Raw genomic sequence first — 18,419 nt, forward strand, 5'->3', positions numbered from 1 at the left:
ACTTCGGCTCAGGTCATGATCTCATGGTCCGTGAGTTCGAGCCCCGCATCGGGCTCTGTGCTGACAGCTCAGAGCCTGGAGCCTGTTTCAGATTCTGTGTTTCCCTCTCTCTCTGACCCTCCCCTGTTCATGCTCTGTCTCTCTCTGTCTCAAAGATAAATAAACGTTAAAAAAAAAAAAATTAAAAAAAAGAAAAAAGAAAGAAATGGCCACTTCCATACCCTGGACCCTGTTCTTATCCTATCCCTTGCTTTCCCACCCTAAAACTGTTCACCATATTCAGTCATTCCTGTTTTGGCTACTAATAGAACCCTATCTCATAAAACCTTCTTGTATCAATAAGCAACAACATGAATTCTTTCTATTCAGGACAAAATAACCAATCAGAGAAAAGAGTTACAGAATCTGAGACCCAAAAGTCAGTAGAACTGCTGTAGGACATTTAATGGATGAGGCAACCAAGGCCCAGAGATATTAACTGGTGAGATCAAAATTCCACAGCTGATCATAACAGACTGGCCTAGAATGAATGCCTGTCTTCTGACTCAGACAATACAGAGCATTAGCTCCAAAAAGGTTTATTATTTACCATGTTTCCTGCATTATGTTTCTCAAGAACTTTAGTTCCTGAGTGCCAACAGCTACTAGGAAGTGGGGGGAAAATCACTGACTTGAACAAAACTAACAGACCTCTTTGCTGCAGGACTTCTCAGAGCCTTTAATATTTACTATTCGTGTGTAAATTCACAGGGAACCATAGTCAGCAGTGTTTTCCCAACATTTTTAATCATGGAATTCTTTTGTTTTTAAAAGCATTTTATGGGCAAAGTGTTCCACGAAATATATTTGGAGAGATGTAAAAGTTAATATATGCAATGTAAATTCCTTAAGGACTTTTAAGTTTTAGTACTTTTTGTTCTCTATTTGCTTACATGTGTGTCAATTCTGCATGCAAAGCCAGACACATGAACCAATGAAAACTATTTCAATGATACGCCGTTAAAAGTCAAATTTAGTTTATAATATGTAAGAAGGACTTTTTCAACGATGATGGGTATACATTAGCTGTCTACCCTTTGATCTAATCTTCTACAAAACAGGCTTCAGATGCATTTAACAAATTAAAGGAAAAGTAGGTTACAGAGACTATGTTACAACATCCGTGGAATTCTTACGTTTAGTTTACTTGCTCCGAATCACAAGTAATCAATAGATTAGTCATACAGTCAAGAAACTGCAATAAAAACCATCAGTGACAAAATCAGGCTCACACAAGGCAGACAGGTCAAGATGCTGTGAGCTTGAATGCATGGAAGTGAGAAAGCACGCAAGGTCACAGGACTGAGGACAAACCTGAGAAGTATCTCTATTCCACGAGGCCTCTGAGTCCCAGCCTGTGTAAAAGGGACTCCCAGAGATCTTTTCAGTGTGTGCAAGTGTACTTTAGAACCACAGCAATGAAACACAGCTTGTTAGGCTCCCTGTGGAATTCAAGTCTGTAAGCCCATGGGGCAAAGGCTGTTGTTCAATAAACGCACCTGGTCTTTTCTCAGAGCACAAACCTTGACCTAGTCTAGGTATGGGGCAGCCCTGCAGCCAGCTGTTTTGAACAAAGCCTGAAAGACAAAACAGCTGGCTGGAGCCCAGTGTAGACTTTCCGCAAGGTCGAGCCCTCTGCAGGAGGAAAGGATCAGCGGATTGACTCAATACGGCAACCTCTCTCTGTTCTGCTGAGGAAGCAGCTTCTTCAACGTATAAAATTCAGGATATCCCTTCTCTGAGGAGGCATTATCTTCTCAGTAAAAAGACAGTTTGGGTTGTTAAAAAGTAGTGCTCTTTTGCAGGAATTCCCTCTCACAAAGCCTAAAATGCAATGCTGTAATTGCACTCGACCCTTTAATACTAGAGAACATGCAAGAGCCTGTGTGAAGAGCTTTGAAGGGGTCGGGGGAAGCAATTCTTCCCATTTCACAGGTCGTACAACGGTATTGCGAACAGTGACAGAGTTCTAATGGCAACTAGAACAAGGGTTTGAGGTGGGAATTTTTAAAGGACATGAAGTGGTTTCCTCATAGCCACATGCTTCATGTTTGGGGGGTAAGGGAAAAAAAGCTGAAAGAATCAATAAGGTCATGGGAGAAAAACATGGGGCTGGGAGAAGAAGGCGGCAGATCTAGTACCTTCTTTTCTCTCACTTCAAACACTGTCCCCCCGCCCCCATTTAAAACTTTTAAACCCATTTTCTCCTTTAAAAAATAACACCCCGGGGCACCTGGCTGGCTCAGTTTGTTAAGCAGTCTGACTGCTGATTCCGGCTCAGATCATGATCTCACGGTTCTTGAGACTGAGCCATGTGTCGGGCTCTGTGCTGACAGGATGGAGTCTGCTTGGGATTTTCTCCCTCTGATCCTCTCCAGCTCTCGCACACACGCTCTCTCTCTCAAAATAAATAAATAAACTTAAAAAAAAAAAGCAGTAAGAACATAATAAGTACTTATAACTCTAGCCTCCATCACTAAAATGCTGGTGTAGATCCTTCCAGACTTTTTAGTATGCCTATATATGCCAGATTTATAAAGTTGGGGTTTTTTTCTAAAAAAATAGAATCATACCTATATCGTTTTGAGACCTGTATTTTTACACAGTGGTATGTTGTGAACTTCTTCCTGTGTCTATAAAAGTAGCCCCGGTCACCCTATCCCTCAGGGTGGTGAGACACAGGTAAGGAGCATAGACTGTGGGCCAGGGAGGATAGGATACAAGTCTCAGGTTGTCCACTTTCTACCACTGTCTTACACAGGAAGCTCTTCAGCTTCTTGAAGGTTCAGCTTTCTTATCTGTGCAACAAAAATTACAATAACATCTGCTCCATAGGTTGCTTCTAGAATTAAATGAAACAGTGCATGGAAAGTGCTTAACAAATACCTGACATAATAGCTATGTGCTCAATATGAGGTTGCTATTTTTATTATTGTGGCTGTTGAGTCTTCTACCGTGTAATTATACTACATTAAAAAATGCAATTTCCCTATTGTTTGGCATTTAGGTTATTTCTAATTTAAAAAAAAAAAACTTTCTATTTTGAAATCATCATAGATTTACAGGAAGTGGCAAAAGTAGTATAGGGAAGTCTGGGGTACCCTGTATCCAGTTCCCACGAGGGTAACATCTTACATAACTATGCTACAATATCCAGCCCAGGAGAACTGACATCTTATTCAGCCATCACCAGTTTTACATGCTCTTATGTGTGTAAAATATAGGTCAAGGCAATTTTATCACATGCATGGGTTCATGGAACCATCACCACAATTAGGATCAGAACTTTGCATTACCACCAAGATCCCTCCTGATACCCCTTCATAATCACACCCATACTTTTCCCCTTTCCCTCCTCCCTCTCCCTAAGCCCTGGCAACCACTAATCTCTTCTCCAGCAACACCATTTTATCCCTTCAAAAGTATTAATAGGTGGAAGCATACACTATGTCACCATTTGAACCTGGCTACTTTCACTCATCATAATGTCCTTGAGATCCATCCAAGGAACTACGCATATCAGTATCTGTTCGTTTGTATTGTTGAGCTGTATCCCACTGTGTGGACATCCCATAGTTTGTTTAATCATGTGCCTGTTGAAGGACATTTGGGTCGTTCCAATCTTTGGCTAATAGCTAATACAAATAAACCCGCTCGGAACATTTGTGTGTAGGGTTTTGTGTAGACTTAAGTTTACATTTCTCTGGGATAAATGCCCAGGAATGTGAATGTTGAGTTATATGGTAAGTGCATGTTTAGTTTTATATAAAGCTGCCAAACCATTGTCCAGAGTGGCTGCCCCATCTCTCATTGCCACCAGCAATATATGAGAGATCTAGTTTCTCCGTGTTCTCACCAGCATTCGGTACTGTCTTGTTTTGGAGCTATAATCGGGGTGTGGTAATCTCATCCTGGCTGTAATTTGCATTTCCCTAATGGCTAATGATGTTGAACATCTATTTCTAATTTTTGATATAAGCAGTGCTACAATGGGTATCTCTATTTGGGTGAATTTTAAATTAATTCCTACGAGTGAATTCTTCAAAGTGGAATTGCTGGATAGATTTTTTTTTTTTTTTTTAACTTGAAACATAATGTCATACTGCTCTCTGGAAGAGTACCAATTGATAGCCCCCATCAGCAGCATGTGAACCACTCAGCTTTTAAAGAATACCTAACACTCTCACTATTTCCCCTAAGGGCTTAAAAAGAAACTTCTTGTCAATACATTCCCTAGTACCCAAGAAATAAAGTAAAAATTAGATTGCCCCAAATCCTAACAGAGTAGAAAATGAACCAATCAAGAGTCCCTCTCCAAGGACAACCCACATCCAGACATGCATCTAACATTTTCATCAAACACATTAGGAAGAAAGAAAACTCATTTACCTTTATGAGCAATATGACACAGTTCTTCTTGCATTTTAGAAAACTCTGAGGAGGTTTCAGAGCCATCAGAATAATTTTTCTCTTCTCCAAAATCTAATGTTGACAAATTAGGGTTGGAGGAATGTAGTCTTACTGGGCCAGGAAAAGGTTTAGGGACCTAAAGTGACACCAAAGGGAGACATTTCTTTTCAGATGCAAATGGCTTAGAATATTTACTGTTTCTAAGATTAGAAAGTAGTGCAAGAAGAACATTTTCTAGGTACATCTTTCTGTTGAGATAACTTAAAAATAAATGAAAACCCAGGAAAGCACTCTCTCCAGCAACTTGCTCTGGCTTCTTGCAAAAGAAAAATGGGTGAGAAATCACATGTTCTTTTGGAGATGATAGAAGCATTAAAGCTCTAGGTTGAAATGACAGCTAAAGCTGCCAGGCTCTTTCCCGTTGATACTCAATTCCTTCCTCCTGGCAATAATCACCCAGTATCTATGTTGTTAACAGTGCATAGGTTTAAAAATGTTTCTTTAATTTGCATCTGGTGCTTCTACAAAAGCAACTTCTCACATGCTTGTACACAAATCACTCTTTGCTTCAAAAGTTCTTAATCTCCACCCCTAAGGTGCTTTGAACAGAGTGTATAAGAGTATAGCAGATGACTTATCCATTACGCTCCTGATTTATTTGACCCTAACAATGTCCCAATTTAATATGCAATGGCTAAGCTGCAAATCTTGGCCTCTGGCTCGGCTGTGCACTGGGAAAGTAGGTGGCCAGTGTAACACAGTGAAACTCTGATGGGGGTTTGGGAGGTTGGAGACAAGAGACAAGAGAGAGTCTGCACAATGTCCCATTTCCAGAGAACACAGTCAGTGGGCTCAAAGGGATGAGTTATCCATGGACCGGCAGGAGAACAGGTGGGTCAGAGCACACACACACAAGGAGGGAAGAGGGCAGGCAGGCCAAGCATATATAAAGGGGAAACCAAAGTCCTAGAAATGGCTGCAGCCCCTCCAACCTCATACCATTTTCCCCTTACCCAATTCTACTACATGCTTATCCTAGTATCCAGAAAATCTAAGTGATTAAATTTCCCTCTGCCCAGGGTATTTATGAGAACAACTATAGAAAATCCACTTGTCTATTCTATTTGAATCCAAGCAGCCCCAGCATGCGGCATGGAGAGCAGGGAAGCGATGGTTACCTGCAGTGTTCCTTTAGCATCTTTGCCAATAGCTCTGGACCGCCACCTCCTGTGTGATCTTTTTTCCTTTTTAGGACTTTCAAAAGCTCCACCCTTTGTTTCAAAACAGGAAAGAGAGCACAGAAAGTAAGGGAAAACTGCAAGCAAAGTGCCCACCTCCATCCCCTTAAATTTGGCTGAAGCAACCGGCCAGATAATGTCCTACTGTTAGTACGAGGCTGGGGAGGAGAGAGGAAAGCAGGAAAACACCAGAATGCACACAGAAGAGGGATCTGGCTGACCTGGATGGCGTTGATAGCTGGCGCCGAATAGGTCCGATGCAGGACGTCCATACTTTGTAGGAGCTGGCTCATTTCCACCAGGTAGGCATGACAGTGTGCCAGGTCTGGGGGACAGGAGCAAAAGGAAGCTTCATAGCTCTTATCTTGGCATCCAGGTTTCGCTATGCTAGTGCCAACTACTTTCTGTACTCGTCTATACTATTTGATTTTCATCTGTACGGGGAAGAAATTTTATTTCCTTTTTTACAGAAGAGGCAGTACACTGTCACGGTTAAGCGCACAGATTTGGAGCAGCAGGCTGCCTCAGTTTGAACACTTCATGAACTGTGAATCTTGGGTGAATTCCGTAACCTCTCTGTGCCTCAGTTCCCTCATCTGGGAAAGGGAGATAATTATATACCTGCTTTCATATGTTGAATGGTTGACATATGCAGCATGCTTGTAGAGTGCTGGCATACTGTGAACACTAAATAAATCAGCTATCATCATTATTACCACTATTTCAAGTATTACATCATCTGCTTATAAGGACTCCAGACAGGCTAAATGAATAAAACAAAATGAAGGTTATATTGGTCTCTAAGGAAAACTGTGGATCAGGGACCCATATGAGACTTTGATGATCCTTTGCAGGTTGACCTCAGAGGAACTAACCTAAATTCTCATACCAATTCCTCCGTCACTAACTCCAAAGATAGTCCTTAATTTGCCGCTCACTGGATGATGCCTTAAGAGAGTGGCTTTCAAACTTTGGCATCACCAGAATCAACTGGAGAACTTGTTAAACCACAGATCATTAAGAACCGCCCCCCCCCCCCCCCCCCCCACCCCGCTCCGGTTTCTGATTTGGTCTATCTGGGTTGAGCCTGAGAATCTGCATTTCAAATAAGTCTGCAGGCCAGGACAATGCTGCCAGCCTAGAGGGCACTTTAAGGACTACCTGTGCCAAAATGTCAGTCCGTGAAGCTCTTGACTGTGAGGGCCAAACCTATATGGCTCCAGGTGTGACCGTATCTGCATTCAATAGGAAAAAATGCAATTTTCAAGGCCACCACCTGGTAGAGTGGCTCTCAATCATGGCTCTGCTTTAAAATCAATGGGGGAAATTTTTAAAATTATCTATGTGCAAGTTCCATCTCAGATAATTAATTCAGAGTGTCCCCAATCCCACTGGTGACTTGTTTTGGTTTTTTTTTTAGTTCCCTGGGTGGTTCTGAGCTAATTAGGGATGAGACCACTGAGCTTCCTTATGGAAGAGTTCTTAATCCTGACTCTTTATCAGAGTCATTTGGGAAACTTTAAAAAATCAGTCATACCAAGACCCCAGTCCAGGCCAATTTAAAGACACTCTTGTGAACAGGGGGTACTCTTGCATTTTAAAAGCTCTCTTGGGGCACCTGGGTGGCTCAGTTAAGCGTCTGACTCTTAGTTTTGGCTCAGGTCATGATCTCATGGATCATGAGTTCAAGCCCCGCGTCAGGCTCTGTGCTGACCATGTGGAGCCTGCTTGGGATTCTCCCTCTCTCCCTCTCTCTCTCTGCCCTCCCCCCTGCCACCTCCCCCAGTCTCTCTCAAAATAAATAAATGAACTTTAAAAAAAGCTCTCTTAGTGATTCTAGAGTACAACCAGGGTAGAGAACTCCTATTTTGTGGGGATCTCCATTTGGTTCACCCACTCACCTTTAGAAATGACTCCCAATCTTAGATGTGCACCCCTGTCATTTTTGGCACTTAAAAGAAATAGCACCCTTGAAGACTGTGATCTAGTAGGTCCAAATGGAAATCAGACCTGAGTGCTTAAAGAATATGAAAAGCAACCTGTGTGCGCACACACCCAGGCACAGATGTCAAGTTCAAATGTAGACCACTGATAGGGAGACTCATCCAAGGTGTAAATACTAACCGAGTCCAATCTACAAGCCACGACTGAAAGAAGCAGAGTTTTCAAGTCACTTTACCTTTCGAGCACTTTTCCATGTCCTCTGAAGACTGTAACCATAATGGAACACGGGTCTCACCACCACAAGAAAATGATAAATTGCTTCCAGTTTGAATTGAATTCTGCTTTGATATACTGCTACGCTGTTGCACAGATGACAAAAGCACATTATAAATGAAAACAGAGCCCAGTGAGAACACTTTAGGGTAAAGGACAACAAAGTAAGCTAGTTGCTAATGGAAGCCATCTGCCTGTAATGGGGAATAAGCTTCCACAAAGCGCTCCACTAGAGACTTTAAGCTCTGGCTGTCACCTCAGCCTGGCCAAACCATGCTATTGTGCCTTGGACTGTGGTCCTTAATTTCTTCTTCTGTCAAATGATAATCATGACAAAATAATAGCATAAATGTTGGGAAATTTTGTAATCCTGTACGGCTACAAACATACTTACTGCATTTTACAAGCAGATAAGAAAACCAAAGTCAAAATGGTCAAGGGAAATCTGGAAGAATCAGGACTATTAAATCCCTCCTTATGTGCTATTCTTCAGTTACTGTCCCAGAGATAACGGATACTCCTCGGACCCCGAGTCTGACCAACTGGACAAACAGATTTCTCCCCACAAGCTGTTCTTCCTTTAGTCAGAGCCCCCCATTTGGGACACCCCCACACAAAGCCACTCCCTTCCTTTAAATTACCTTTCTACTTGAAATGGAGTCTAAGACACCAGACGCAGAGTCTGTGACCGTGGATCCTTGGAAATAGTGATTAACGTCATGTGGAAACATGGCGATTTCATTCTGACGATACATTCTGTGGTGGCGGAGTTTAGATACCCACTCATCAAAGATTTCTTCTGACTTTACCTAAATGATATTAAATTGAAAGAGGGAAACAAGAGCGTCACTCACTCAAAGAAGCAATTATTCATCAAATTGAGACACCCTCTGTTTTCATGTTGGCACATGTAGAAATGTAGAAATATCAGTTTGTTGATTTAGTTTATATTTACGTGATTTATAGGAGCAAGTTTGAGGAGGAAATGGAGAATAAAAATGATCAAAACCTTCACTTAGGCTTTCAATGAAGGGGCCCAATTGTTATGCTATTATTACAAAAGCAAAACATTACTACTTATATTAAACAAATCAACTAGAATTCATATTTATCTGTCTCTTAAAGCATTTCCAAGTTCACATGTCCCCACTCCTCGTATTCTTACTGAAGACACTAGCACTTTTATAATTCAGACTTTTCAAATCAATCTTCTCTGAACTGGAGCAAATTTGTAGATTCCTCCTAAAATATTTAACTTGTTAACCTTCTCTGACAAAGAATACATTGCTCAGGAATGCGAAGGTTATTTTGAAACACATTTCTTCTGTCCTTGGAAATAGAAAAAAAAAATCTGGAAAAGTATTATTGGTGATTTCCGAGATTTTTCAAACACACCTACACAAACATTTAGCCATTTCTCCATAAATGAGTATCTATCAAAGTTTACTTCCCACGAAGAATAATGTTTATAACTAGCAACTTTTATTATAAAGTATTTCATAAAAGCACTGAACAGAATGTAACAAGCACCTATACAGTAGATATTTCTTAGTAGTTAATGCTTTGTGTGTATAAGGGTATATTAATATTTTCAAAATGAAAAATGATAAATATCTATATATTAGAACAGAGACTCATGAAGTGGCAACTTAAAAATCACCCAAAAGGATGCATGGTAGGTTAACTTCCAAAAAGAAAAATCCAGGTCAATCTGTTAAAATCGTCACTAATGCTACTGCTGAGAGCAAGGATGTGGAAATAAATGTCAGCAGCCATCACTCATTTAGGAAATGTTACGTCGGCTCTTAGGTTTATTGTGTTGATTAGAAATACATACAAGACTTAAAACCCCTCCAGGTGCTTATTGAATAGATCATTTATAAGAAAAAGCAAAACAGACTTAGATCTTTTTGTCTCCCCCTAAATTATGTTCTCAAAATGTATTTCATTTCCCAGATGTGGTTACAGCAGGAATTTTACAGGAATCTTCTGTCATCCTTTGCACTGATCTATTCTTAGAGGCCCTTAAAAAATCGGCACCCAAAGTATTCATCTTGACTCATTTTTTATTGGTTAAATGAGGCAGAATAAAAGTACTTTATTAAATAACTGTTCAGGGGTCTGTTCCAAACTCACAAGTAGTTATAGGACTGTAGGGAGACACCCACTTAACCTCTCAGCCGCCCAGACTCTTCATCTATAAAAATAACAGAATGGGACTGGATGGCCACCATTTAAAAACTGCCAGACTCGGGGCAGCTGGGTGGCTCAGTCGGTTGAACGTCCGACTCCGGCTCAGGTCACGATCTCGCGGTCCGTGGGTTCGAGTCCCGCGTCGGGCTCTGTGCTGACTGCTCAGAGCCTGGAGCCTGTTTCCGATTCTGTGTCTCCCTCTCTCTCTGCCCCTCCCCTGTTCATGCTCTGTCTCTGTCTCAAAAATAAATAAACGTTAAAAAGAAAACAACAAACTGCCAGACTCTGAGGCTATTAAGGAGGACCCTCAGATGACCACACATATCCACACTAACACAGCTGATGGTCAAACAAATGAACAAGAAATACAGAACTTAAAGTGAATCAACACAGAGAAATATTAAACTGTATTTATCATGATATCAGTATTCAATGTTATTTTAAGGCACTCTGGTTCTTTAAAAATTAGGAATTAATCATTACTTTTATTCTGTTAACTAGAATAAGTGGATGAACAAGAACCTCTTAATTCCTGACCATGTCATAACAGTAGTAAGAGTCACTGGAAGTATGTGGAGAAACTGAAACTATTCTAGAGGAGAATGATCTTTGGAACAGGGGGTGGGTGGGATATTCTTTCTTAATTTTTTTTTTTTCAGTCATTTTCAACCAAGGAGCATTTGGCAATGGGAGACTTTTTCTGGCTGTTATAACTGAATGGGGCTTGTTACCAATATCTAGTGGGTAGAGGCCAAGGATGCCCCTCAACATCCTATAATACACAGCACAGGCCCCACAGCAAAACCTTCTCCAGCCCATGATGTCAGTAGTGTCAAGGGTGAGAAACCCTCCTTTACACAAGTAACTAGGGGCTAAGGCTAGGAAACAGTATAGGTTTGACCATCCTGTGCAGTCAATCAAGCACCTGTCTTATGCATATGTCGGCATAAGCACCACATATATGCTATGGGGAGAGTATGGGGCATCTTAAGACGTGGAACTCATCATCTCATGCTTTCATTTTTCCATCCCCCAGCTCTAATTCCCAATATTCCAAGTAATTTGCACAGGTAAGAAAAGAGTCTTAATATCTTCTCAATTAATTCCTAACATTCGGGTACCACCTAATAATTATACACAAAAACTAAACCTATTGAGCTTACTGAAGGCTGGGCATTATGCCAAGTTTCCTACATGCAGCCTTTTCTACATGGGCACTATAATAATTCCCATTCTGGGGAAGGGTGGTGAGGAAATGGAGACTTTCAGGGATTATAAAATGTGCCAAAGGCCAACAGCTAGCAAGTAGCCAGGTCCAGATCTGGTTCAGAAGCTCTTATATCATGCTTAGAACCACCTACACCAGCTGTAGGGGACAGGGCAGAAGATGGTAGTTAAGCAGCTCTCAGAGGTCCTACTTAGAAGCCCATACTTAAGGAGAAAAGTTCCTGACATCTGCTGTAGAATGAGAATTTTAATTAGCTGAAGTGGTAAGACTAAATATTCAATATGGTATTTCAGGAAACGTACGTTAACCTTTGGTAAATGGTTCTTCACTAAAGTAGGTACAATCTGGGGGAAGGAGGGGTTATTTGGAAACATGAGGATTTTTTTTATTATTGATTGTTGTCACAATCATGGTATGTATGTGGGGGGGATACGTAGGGGATAGGGGACAAAGATGCTAAACCTTTGGCAGTGTGAGAGACAGTCCTGCACAATGAAGAACCGTCCCATTTAAGATCAATAGGATCTGTTAAAAATACTCTCACAGTGAAGATCTTCTACACGTTGGTTGGATCATTTGAAATATTCAAAAGCCATCACTGACAGTACTATAACTGACATCCCTTTGCAACACAAAGAAACTGTGCAGTAGGAGGTAGCATCTGGGAAGCAATCTCACCTTCAGATGGTAGATGTGCTCTTCGGTATCCAGATCTATGCATTTTGATGACTTCTTCACAGACATCACTGAGAGCCCAACGTCAATGCAGCCATGAAGCTTCTCTCTCTCTATCTGCCGAGACGCGGAGAGGGCCACTTGAGGTTCGTGGTGTTAAAAACAGTAGTAACATCCCTGATGTTCCTTTCCTCTAGCCTCACTTTCAACATCCACTAATATAAGCATAATAACTATGACTTATCAAGCATCTGGTGTGAACCAGTACTGAATTAAGTGCTGCACATGCATGATCCGTTTTAGTCTCTGAGGGGTTCGGTAACAAGTGGCTTGCACAGCCAGTGAGTGAGAAAGCGAGAAAGTAAGTGACTGACTCCCACAGCAATGGATTCACCGGTTAGCTGTACTGCCTTCCACAGAATTAGTTTCTAGTATCTAAATTCATTTGGAAGTGATTTAAAAAGAGGAGTAAAGGCAGAAAGCTAAGACAGGCCACTGTGGGTGAGGCATTTTCTACAAATTTTCTACAAGCAACCCTACAAGACAAGAACTCGAGGAGTTAAGGGAAGTGAGAAAGAAGAGAGAAGTGCTGGGTGAGAGAAGGACCCGCACAAGGGGCAGGACCAACAGTCATTCCAGCCCTCGGGGGCTATCTGCCTAGTGTTCACACAACAGGGAAATTCACATCACCTTCATCAAGGGCCTTCTCCACCAAACCCCCTTGGCCACTGTAAGAGTGGGAGTGATACTTGTTGTATGTTTTGCTCCGGTTATCTCAGGAGGAAAACATGTTTTCCCACCCAGACAACCCCTCAGCCCAAACCTAAGACCAGAAAAGACCCCTGGATGTGCAGTTGGGTGTGGAGAGGAGACCTTCACCCTTCACTTGGTGGGCAAACTGAGCCCACCCCCAAAACCCAGGGTCGGGACACCGTGGAGCACACACCTCTGGTCCATGTGAAAGAACTATTCCTCCCTATGGTTTCCAGTTCAGAAAAAGGCCATCCCCAAATGTGTATGATTTCATCCATGGGGTGACAACAATTAGCCCTGCAGAGTACTTTTATAACATATTTGATTAATAAGAAGACTTACATCGGTTTGGCTCTTGGCATATTTCAAGATTCCTTTGTCCAGATAGAAAAATCTCTGTGGGAAAGAAAGTAAAATTCACTAAGATGTTCCATTTAAAGATCCATCCTTCCCTGGGTCCCAATTTTCAACTTCAAATTAAAGGCAAGTGCCTGATAATCAACTAAGTACAGCACCTAAGTACTGATGAGGGCAATGTGGGAGCAAATAAAGGTAATGTCAAGGCCAATGTCTTACCTTGTGCCAGCCTTTCAAGGGCCATTTCCTCTTTTTCAGCAAGAATCCTTTCTGCATGGGCGGCTCCTGGGTGTAACTCATCTCTCCTCTCAGCCCTTCCACCACCTCCCAGCTGTCCTGTTCCAATAAAACGGCTCGTGTTTAAATGGCTACCTTTAAAAATAATAACCATGTTCAGAAGCACTGTGTCCTAGTGGGAAATCCATGCAAGATGGTGAGCTTGGCTGGGTTTGTTGGGGAGAATAAGTTAAAATTTAATTTTCATACAGGTCCTAGACTTCATGGATTTAACACTGTAATTTAATGGCATCAAATTTGATTTTTTTTTTTCAAAAAAAAAACATTGCCTAGAAGGGAATGTTTCTCTCTTTTGGTGCTTGAACACAGCTAATGGTAAAGCTTTTCCTCTAAATTCTATTTTGGTTACCTTTGACATCATCACACATTTACTGTTTACTTGCCACGAGACTTCAGTCTGAATTTTAACCAAAAGCTACATAAGTCAGGTGGGAATATGAGGAAACTGGCTTAAGAACTGGCTGAAAAGTATGAGATGGAATGCAAGTTGGTAAACACAACAATTTGGTCGAAATGACAATTCAGTTGCAAGCTAATCTCTTCAAATTCCAGATATTTAAATATTGGAAATTGTAAAGCACCAAAAAGGTGTTTTTGAAACAAGTATTTTTACCCTTTGTTCCCAGAAATGTCCTCCACACCCTTCTTTCGTTTCAAAAACTTTTGGGGGGAGGGCAATTTTTGCTCTACTGAGCTGTTTGTAATTTTGAAGAGGGACAAACAGTTATTACAACCAATCTTTTGTTGTTGGCTATCTAGATTGTGTCAACTAATTGACTGAAAAAGGATTTAAAAGGGAAACACTAAAGAAAAACACTAAAGATTCTGAAAATTTATTTTTAAATGCTTAAAAATGCACAAACTATTGCAAAGCTACCAAGATAGACCAAAATTGACAATACTTTAGAGGCTGAGATAATGGATTTTTATTTTACTAATGGATTAGCATACATGAAATATACAGATCTTAAGAGTACAGCCTGATGACCTTCAACACCTCTACCATCAGTAACTACCATCCAGATCAGACAGAAACATTTCCAACACAGGATAAATAAGTTTGGACGAACATGTCCTTCCCCAAACCCTCCAGCTTTTCTCAGATATTACTGGCCTATAACACACGTAAGTTGAAAGTATACGATGTGATGAATTGATACACCTCCATCCTCCCCATCACTACCACATTTGGGGGGGGAGCGGTGATAACATTCCAGATCTACTTTCTTAACTTTCAAGTATATAATATGGCATTGTTCATTACAGCTACCATACTGTACATTAGATCCCCCAGGATTTATTCATCTTAGGGCCAGGAGTCTGTACCATTTGACTAGCATTTTCCCAGTCCCACCCCTTCCCACCCCCGTGAGAGACCATTCTACTCTCTCTTTCCAAGAGTTCAGCTTTCTTAGATTCTGTATATAAGTGGCAACACCCAGTATTTGTCTTTCTCTGACTTATTTCACTTAGCATTATGCCCTCAATGTCCACCCATATTTTTGCAAAGGGCAGGATTTCCTTTGTTTTAACGGCTGAATGATATTCCCCTCTTGTTTGTGTAACTCATTTTTTTTTAATCCATTCATCCACTGATGGACACTTAGGTTGTTTCCTTGTTTTGGCTACTGTGAATAAAGCTGTAATGAACGTGGGGTGCAAATATCTCTCTTCAAAAAACAAACCTGTTCTTTTGGCCAAGATTTCATGTTGACTAACTTGCTCTTCATCAAATCTCCAGACTGTAGGCAAGGATTACAGGTAGAGGCCAGAGGAATCAGGGGATGCGACAGTAAGTCTGGACCGGAACCAGGCAGCAGAAGTATTATGATTCAAGTCTCAGGGAACGGTCTAATGGGAGGGCACAGGAACCACAGGGGGTCCTGGGTGCTCTGGCTCATTTTCTGTATTGTCAAGTTCAACACGTGGGAAACACCTGATAACAGGAACACTCCTCTATTTTAGCCAGTGAACTCTTTATATAACAATCCTGGCGGATCTGCCTTATATCTGATTGCACTTTACAGTTAAAAGGTACAGTTAAAGGTACATTCCAGACTTTTGAAATGTGGTAGTGGCATCCCAAGATCTGGAGTTGTAAAAGGGAATTCTTCAATGGAAAAAAGCAAAGCTTATCTTTAGTTCTTAAATTAGAGGACTTTTTCAGAAAGGTAGTGATGTCAAATGAGATTTCTTTATAGCATTACCAATTATTCAAGGTCAGTTATATCCAGACAACAAATGGAGAATTCATATTATTAAGTTTTGAGAAGCCACATGCACACACGTGCAGGTGCACACACACACACAACTTCTGTTCACATGTATTTCAGCTTAAAAAGCCATTCCTCAAAATTTAAAAATGTTAATGAATTTTTAAGGTTAAGTTAAAAATTCTACCTCCTTTAGGAAGCCTTCCTCAAAGGAAAGTAGTATTTCATCCCAGAAACTCCATCAGCATTCCATCTTACTTTTCAAATGGTTCAGTGCTTACTTATGATAGTATATGTGAAATTTTATCATCCCTACTAGACAACAGACTCCTAAAGGGTGTCAAATGTCTGGTTCACTTCTGATTTCTTCACAATGCCTGACCTGCTGTCCTGTGAATAATATGCTTCTGATCGGCAAATAAGTAAACTTAGTCTTAGAGTAACACTGCACACAGATTTATGTTCTTGGAATATCAAATATTGGTATGCATTTGAAATGTGCCCAGTATCTTTGGGCCAAATGACTATTTACAAATTAAATACAGCACATTCATATTTGTGAAAGAGGGTGTACGTGTGCGTTATCATTGTGAAATGAAAATCTATGGCTCAAAACCTTTTGGAAAGTACTCTAAGGGGTACTAGGTCCTTTCGATTTGTTTTAAGATACCCAAGCAGAAGGCAACATGCAGTGATAATACTAGACAATCACACGCATCTGCTCAACACATTCAGTTGTGCAGAATGCAAATGCCGAGAGGGATTAGACGTTTATTGCATACTTTACAAAACTGAAAAAAAAAAACGGAATGAGATCATATCTGTAGTTGAAAGAAAAACAAGAATTAAATTTCAAAAATGTTTCAAGGATTCATGTTAGAACTAGATCTCTCCTAAATTCTTCAGACATAATACATTCCTGCCAATGAGCCAACGTGGAGGGCAGGGAATTATACTACATTTGTTGGCATTTAAAGTAAATAAGCCAGAAAGGGTTTGCATTTATTCTAAACCAAGTATCATCTTTTTTCCTCACTTTATTTCTACCTGGGCTCAGAACTTAAAACTCTTACCAGGTTGGAAAAGCCAGATTTAAAGTATTTAAGAAAGTGAAGACTCTTCTTGACTGAGGAAGAAAGCTCTGTAGCCAACTCCTTTTCTGGGCTTGCCATCCAACTCCTCCCCTCCCAACTTCCCTGTCTGTCACTGTCCTTGAGTCATGCTGAAACCTGAGAGCCAACATGCAGCCAGCCTTCTCAGCGGGTAGGGGGGGGGGGGGGCAATACTCTCCCCTCTGCGGCTGCTGGAATCATGGGGGCACTTTTAGTTATCATGGTATCTCTGGTCTAATGGCCGAGATCCAGGAATGGTAAATGTCCCACAATGCCTCAGTCTTTTAGACAAATGAAAAAGCTGTCCCACTCAAGACTTTCCAAAGTGCCAGTGGACATTTTTGTTGGTGAAACCAGTTTATAATTACTTGAGCACAGAACTTGACTCTGTCTCACATCCATACCAAAGTATTTCTGCAGAGTTTTTATACACTTAGAATTCTTGGTGATGCAACTACCAGATAACTGAGGGAAGACTGTATCTCCTTCTGTTTGAGACTTTAACAAGCATCACACGCCATTTTGGAGAATTGTGTCACTGAAGGCGATGTCACTTGTGGTATTTAAGCTATTAGCACAACACACCTGTATGGGTCTGCATCAGTAGCTGCCACATTTTATATACATGTATATCTGACCACATCATTATATCTTCTGGTATAATCACATGGGGGTTTCCATACCTTAAAATAAATATTTTAGCATGAACCACTTTGAGCTTTCCTTTATATTATAATAAAGCATTATATTAATATTTTCAAAATTATGTGTGCAGATGTTAATAAATTAATAACATAATTTAATAATAAATTTCATTTGAGGGGAGTAAAGGGGTTATTAAAATAATGGTCATAATAAGGGGACATTGTTTTGGTGGAATTAAGAACCACTGCTAAACCTGACACAAATTCTATGAGAAGAAACGCCAGGCCAGGACATGGCATAGTGAAATTGCTTTGCAAATGGGAGGGCTTAGTTAATTTCTCATAAATAAGTACAATTGGTTTTATCCTCAAAATGTTTATCTTCTGTGTCTCTTCTGTGTCCCTTCTGTTCCCTAGGCACCACCCTGACCCAGGCCCTCATCCAACGTGGTTTCCCAAGGCTCTCCACTTCTATAATCATTTATGGCGCTCCATTATGCCCTACCCTCCATCCAATATACAAATGAATATAATGTAATGCTTGTCTTCGTTTCCACTTCTGTGGTACATTTATATTGTTCCAGCCTCCCAGAATCTTCTCTTGATCTTTTCCACCTATGCAAACGCTTCAAAATTTTAGTTCAGTTTCTGAAATTTTCCTACATTATCCAAAACCCATCAATCGTATACTCCTGTAAATACAGTAGCAATATTACTGTCTGCTACCAGATAACTCCGGGTTTAATTAATTCATCATTTTTTTTCACTTTTATCCCCAAGGATAAAAGTTTCTGAAATGGTTTCTCCCTGACCATCTTTTCAACTTGCTCTTTAAAACCCCATCAATTGGGGCGCCTGGGTGGCGCAGTCGGTTAAGCGTCCGACTTCAGCCAGGTCACAATCTCGCGGTCCGTGAGTTCGAGCCCCGCGTCAGGCTCTGGGCTGATGGCTCAGAGCCTGGAGCCTGCTTCCGATTCTGTGTCTCCCTCTCTCTCTGACCCTCCCCCGTTCATGCTCTGTCTCTCTCTGTCCCAAAAATAAAT

General features: G+C 40.9%; 1 protein-coding gene across 1 annotated transcript in view; it reads right to left on the minus strand.

The window, feature by feature from the left end:
- Positions 1–18,419, minus strand: part of OSBPL3 (oxysterol binding protein like 3) — a 155,060-nt gene that overhangs the window by 32,748 nt on the left and 103,893 nt on the right. Inside the window, exons 3-10 of the mRNA XM_049642282.1 lie at positions 13,330–13,446; positions 13,096–13,149; positions 12,004–12,117; positions 8,546–8,713; positions 7,867–7,990; positions 5,909–6,012; positions 5,628–5,720; positions 4,429–4,585 (exon numbers count right to left, since the gene is read on the minus strand). Coding sequence (XP_049498239.1) covers positions 4,429–4,585; positions 5,628–5,720; positions 5,909–6,012; positions 7,867–7,990; positions 8,546–8,713; positions 12,004–12,117; positions 13,096–13,149; positions 13,330–13,446 — 931 coding nt within the window. The remainder of the gene's footprint in view (positions 1–4,428; positions 4,586–5,627; positions 5,721–5,908; positions 6,013–7,866; positions 7,991–8,545; positions 8,714–12,003; positions 12,118–13,095; positions 13,150–13,329; positions 13,447–18,419) is intronic.

The sequence above is a fragment of the Panthera uncia genome, chromosome A2, assembly GCF_023721935.1.
Source record: "Panthera uncia isolate 11264 chromosome A2, Puncia_PCG_1.0, whole genome shotgun sequence".
Classification (NCBI taxonomy): domain Eukaryota; kingdom Metazoa; phylum Chordata; class Mammalia; order Carnivora; family Felidae; genus Panthera; species Panthera uncia.